General features: G+C 42.3%; 1 protein-coding gene across 1 annotated transcript in view; it reads left to right on the top strand.

Annotated features, from left to right (window-relative positions):
- The window catches only part of LOC102001912 (FERM domain-containing protein 3-like), a 20,587-nt gene extending 15,993 nt beyond the window's left edge, over nucleotides 1–4,594 (top strand). The window contains exon 3 of the mRNA XM_005352658.2: nucleotides 4,284–4,594. Within this exon, the coding sequence (XP_005352715.2) occupies nucleotides 4,284–4,396 (113 nt within the window). The 3' untranslated portion in view covers nucleotides 4,397–4,594. The remainder of the gene's footprint in view (nucleotides 1–4,283) is intronic.
- The last annotated feature ends 1,108 nt before the right edge of the window (nucleotides 4,595–5,702 follow it).

The raw sequence follows: 5,702 nt of genomic DNA, 5'->3' as shown, positions 1-5,702 counted from the left end.
AGGATACAATAAACAAGGCAAAACAACAACCAAACAACACAACAGGATACAATAAACAAGGCAAAAGCCTTTATGTTGAAAATGGACAAGGCAACCCAAAAATAATCCCAAGAACATATAAAAGTGTCAGAGACATACACACTCCCACTGTTAAAAGAGCCTCAAAAATACAAAGCTAACAGCTGTAACAGCTATGGGTACAGGACCAGGTACAGACATTTACAGGCCCTGTGCTTGCCACGTAAGTGTCTATAGCCCTGCTTAGTTGATTCAGTGGGCCGTGTTCTCCTGGTGTCTGTCATTCCTCTTGACGTCTACATTTTTTTGTTCTTAATCTTTCTCTTCCATGGTAGGGTTACCTGAGTTCTGAGGAGAAGGACTCAATCGAGACCTAAAATTTAGATTTTCTTTTTACATAATGCGTCTCTATACCTTCTCCCATCTGCTGCCCGAGGAAGCCTCTCTGATGATGACTAAACACGGCACTGAATTTTGAATATTATGAATAATTTCATTGATTTTTTTTGGCCAGGTCTGTAAGGGTCTACCATAGTTCTCTGGACTATCCATTCTCTGGTTCCTGATGATCCAGGTAGTATAGAGCATGGGCTCCCTTTCATCATGTGCGTCTATAGTTACACCAGACATTGATTGTCCACTCACACAAGTTCTATGTCACAAAGCAACGATAACATAAATTCCAATCAACCGAACAAAAAACATTCCAGTATTTGATATCTGGGACACATTCACTTTCTTTTGGATTCCTATTGAATTGGGAAGATGCACTTTTCTGACTCCACCATCCCCTGCCAGTTTGTCTTGCAGTCTCAGGGCAGCTCCAGTACACAACTGCTTCTTTCCCAGACAGTCACCCCAGAGTCATGAGGTTGCCTGTCAACTGAGGCTGCACATTTACCAATGGCTCTCCTAGACTCTCTTAAGGGGCTCTGACTTAAACACATGGTGTTATATTTCTACTACTTGAAAGGGCTGGTGGGGCAGATCAGAGCCAAGACAGACTCTCCTAGTAGACTGACAGAGACCAGGTCTTAGTTTCAGTTCCCTAGAATGGGATAGAGATCAACAGACACTCTTCAGCAAAACCACAACTTAGGGGCAACCAATCAGCAGGCATCCTGCAGCCTTCTGCTAGCTCCTCAGGTGACCCATAGCCCCTTATGCTGGCTCAGCAGGCACCCCCAGACTTCTGCTAGTTAAAGATAGCTTTTCCTACCTTGCCACCAGAAAGTCCCTAACCAAGAGGCCTCACACCAATCAGCTCCCTGACTAATCTTTCCTCTACCAATCAGCTCCAGATTAATCACTCTTCCTTGGAATTCCCCTAACTCTTATTAAAAGAAGTTTGTGGCCATCTTTGGGGGTCACCATGTGCCTCCTCATTGTTGGAATTAATAAAGCACTCTAGTTTATTATATATGTGACAGATGGTCTTTTCTTGGAGGGCTTCTCTTTGACCCTAACATTTGGTGCATTGTTCCAGAAGCCCCCAGCCCCGTTACCCCATTCACACTGAACATTTGCTAGCTTGGCCAGTTGGTAAGTGTAATGTGAGTGCTCTTTGTTTAAGTCTGTTGTTGTTCTGACCGTCACTCGTCTGGTCCAGGTTCTATGATTCTTGCTTTGGGAGGCTAAAGTTAACTGAATCTGGAAGCTAGAATTTTGCCCTATGGACATATTAGAGGCAGCCCCACGGTGTGGTTCAGGAGATGTCCTGGACTCACCTGGGAGGGACACATGGTCCCTTTTGCTTGAATGGGGAGTACAGGTCATGCCTGTTGCAAAACATAATTTCCTCAGGGACACGTGCCATCAGCCTCTTCTGGTTCCTGGTTTCTTTTTTGTGCACCATACCAGTTCATTTCTGTCAGTGTTATCTTAGTGTCTTCCTATCTGTTTGTAATGTTACCTCATTACATCTCTTAGGAGAGACTCAATCAAACTCAGCTTCCTTGAGTCTTATTTTGGACCATTCCAAGAACTTTCAAACCCAAGCCAGTGACTTGGGGCTCATTGTCTGGAGGGGGTAAAGGTGTGCTTGATTAAGGGCATGGCAGTGTGACAGAATTTGCCTGTGGATGCTAAGCTGCAGAGCATGGGCTGAGATGATTTGCGAGGAACAGTGCAAGGGGAAGGACTTTGGGTGCCTGACAGAGAACCTGGGGTTGCTTGTTGTGGTGATTGGTAAAGCTAACAACCTTTTCTTACAGGATACTGACTGCCTGACGGGCACTCTATGCCTGCAAACTTCCTGAGTAGCTGCTGTCCTCATCCTCCCTTCCATCCTGAGTCAAATTCTTCACTGTGGATTAAGGTCCTTGCTGTGAGTTACTTTGCCTTAACTTTTTCCTGTACTGACACTGTCTAGGAAAAATTATGCTTTTTTTTCATAGAAGATTATGTGGCTTTTGGTCATTCAGATCCAATAGGTTATAAATATTTGTCGTCATTTAGAGGGGTTGGCTACAAATTATCCTGGTTAGGGTAAGAAGAAGAAGAGTTACTGCTAGTCTATAAATTATCCCTGGTTAGGGTAAGAAGAGAAGAGCTACTGCTAGTCTCAGATATTTCACATTTGTACAGGTTTCTATGTGTTGCTGCAAATTTAGAGTTACTTTATTATAGTATATACATGTTTCTGTTCCTGTTTAAAGCCATACAATATTCTAGGATACAGAAGAAAATCAGAAAAAAGACTTTGATAAATATTTTTATGTTGTCTGGAAAGTAAGAGAAAAAGTCAAGACACTAAAAAGAAAAGAAAAAAAAGAGAAGATTATGTAAAGTAAAAATGTAGAGAAAGTTGTGTAAAGTAAAAATATCTGGATAAACCAGAGGGCCAGAGATAAAAACCTGAAAGTGGATAGTAAGTTGTAGAAGACCAGAGGGTTGTGAGATTTGACCATGTTAATTCTGGTTGATTTTCTTAATAAAAAATAGCTGATAATTTTTAATTGCAAAATTTCTGTATTGGGAATGGGGCCATACTCTTTAAAGGAGAGAGGGGGGACAGGTCACTCCCTACTGCACCCCTGTACTCTCTCTTTCCTTCTCTGGGTGACATGGAGGAAGAGTTCTTTTCTATTCCACCACCTTAACCCCAGGCACACCAGGATGAAACGTCTGGGAGGGAAGAGGAGGAAGGATGTAGGACCCCTCTTTGTATGCACACATTTCAGGTGGAGGAGCTGTCAGATGGGGCTGACTCCATGGCCCTTCCATTGGATTCTGAGGGAAGGCATCAGCTAATCCACTGACCCTTAGCCTCTAGCAGCGTGTATACTAGGAAATTACAAAATCCTAAATTTTAGGAGAAACCTGGAAGACTTATTGACCTGTTGGATTATGTCCTTTGGATTATGTCAATATCCAACATGGGATGATTTCTAACTGATCCATGTCTTCTTAACTATGAAGCAGAGGGACTGTATCAAAATGGAGGCTTGGAAATTGGTTCCAGGTGCAGATGGAAGACCAAAGTAGACCTCATAAATGTTGGTTTTCCCTTGATGTGACCCAAATATGACTTCAATAGGAAAAAAGGCAGAGAAAGGCTAAATGTCTACCACCAGAGTCTAGTGGGGGTTTTCCAGGCTGCCATGAGATGGCCCACAAATTGTCCAAAATTAGTCAAGTGTAACAGGGACTTGAAGAAACACCAGGAACATTCCTGGAGATACTGATAGAAACTTATAAGACCTATACATACTTGGAACCAAAAGCACCAGAAAATTGGTCTGCAGTCACTCTGACTTTTGTCAGCCAGTCAGCACCAGATATCCACCATAAGTTGCCGAGTCTAAATGGTTTTGAAAGTAAGAGGTTAGCTGGACTCATTGTGGTGTTGAAAAAGTGTTCAATAACAGAGAGACCCCAGAAGATAGACAGACTAGGGGGCTCAAGAAAGCTTTAAAAAGACAGATGCAGGGGATCACCAAGTACTTCTAACTGCACCAGGCATCCCAGAGGTTAGAAGACAGACATTGGCCTTTGGAGACTCACAATATACAGGGAAAGGCCTGACCACTGTGCCTACTGTGGAAAGTTGGGTTAGTGGAAAAATGAATGTCCTAAACAACAGGGCATGAAAGCAAAAAGTGTGAGGGTTGAGGATATTCATCCAACCTTTCCTAACCACCACACCCTTCTAAGTGTCTTATCTCTAGAACCGGTCATCTACCCTGTGTTGGACTTCAAGTATAGCTTCTTCAGCCTGCAACTGGCCCTGGTCAGTCAGCCTTTGTTTGCTTTCAAATGAACAGATTCAGATGACAGATTCAATGGACAGCTGACCTGGATACAACTACCCCAAGGGTTCAAGAACTTAACTACCATCTTTGATGAGGCACTCTGCGAGAACTTGGGTGAGTACTGATAAGCCAACCACAATGGCAGCTTATATGGATGACCTCCTGATAGCAGGTGACACCTAGGAAGCTTGTAAAGGGGCCAAAGGAGGGCTATTTAAAACTTTGGGAAAAGTGGGATATCATGTGTCAGCAAAGAAGGCTCAACTCTGTCAAACTGAGGCAACTTACCTGGGGTATATACTCAAGGAGGGCAAAAAATAGCTGGAAAAAGAAAAAAAAGACCATCCTGAGGATTTCCAGACCTAGCAAGTGCTGGAATGTGTTTGATTTCTTAGGATCTGCTGGGTTTTGTAGGCTTTGGATTCCTGGGTTTTCTGAATTAGTTCAGCCTCTGATTGAGGCCATGAGAGGAAGGGGGAAGATGCCCTTTGAATTGATCCCAGAGATATAAAGGAAGGACCTTCAGCTTCAAAGAAATTAAGGAGGCTCGACTGAAAACACCTGCTTTGGCACCACAAAACCCTTCCACCTATATGAGGATGAGAAGAAGAAAATGGCCAAAACGGTATTGATGCAAACCCTGGGTTCATGAACTACTGGTTGGTCTTCTTGCCTTGGCATCGTTGCAGCAACAGTTTTACTAGGTAAACATTCAAACAAACTAACATTGGAGCAAACTCTTAAAGTGATGAACCCCCCATGCCATCAAGGGGGACCATAAACACCTTCCTAATAGATGGCTTTCTAATGCTTGGCTGACTCATTATCAGGGTTTGCTCTTAAACCCATCTCATGTCCAATATACCCACAACACTGCCTTTGAACCCTGTCACCCTACTGTCGGACCTGAACCTGGATTGGCCTCTCCAAGGTTGTCTGGACAGCCATTTCCAGGGGATCGGACCAGATGTCAAGGATGTCCCTTTGCCAAGGGCTGAGATAAAATGGTTTAAAGATGGCAGTAACTTTATTGTTTTGATTTGGGATGCTTTTGACAAATCATTTGATGCATTTGATACATGAATGTTGTACAAGCAGTCAAATTGTAATATTATAACAGTGAAAACATTGTATGTAATACTTAGAACAGAAATACAAACGATTTTGTGGAATATTAGTTATATTAGAGTATTGATGAGAAATATCTAAAGAATATCTTGAAAAGAAGCCCATATGATTAATTTTTATGTCTTATGGAGTGCAAATATATATTTAATTATTTCCAATCCTTCTGTATTTATCTACAAATGAAACCTGAAAATCCACAGAGTTCTGTAACATTCTTAAATACTGACTGTTTGTTAAGGGTATGTGTTGATTAGTCTTATGTCAACATGGCACACAAGCTAGAGTTATCTGAAAGGAGGAAAA

The sequence above is a fragment of the Microtus ochrogaster genome, chromosome 10 (genome assembly GCF_000317375.1).
Source record: "Microtus ochrogaster isolate Prairie Vole_2 chromosome 10, MicOch1.0, whole genome shotgun sequence".
Classification (NCBI taxonomy): Eukaryota; Metazoa; Chordata; class Mammalia; order Rodentia; family Cricetidae; genus Microtus; species Microtus ochrogaster.
Note: the sequence above shows the minus strand (reverse complement) of the source record. Positions and strands in the feature narration are given on the sequence as shown.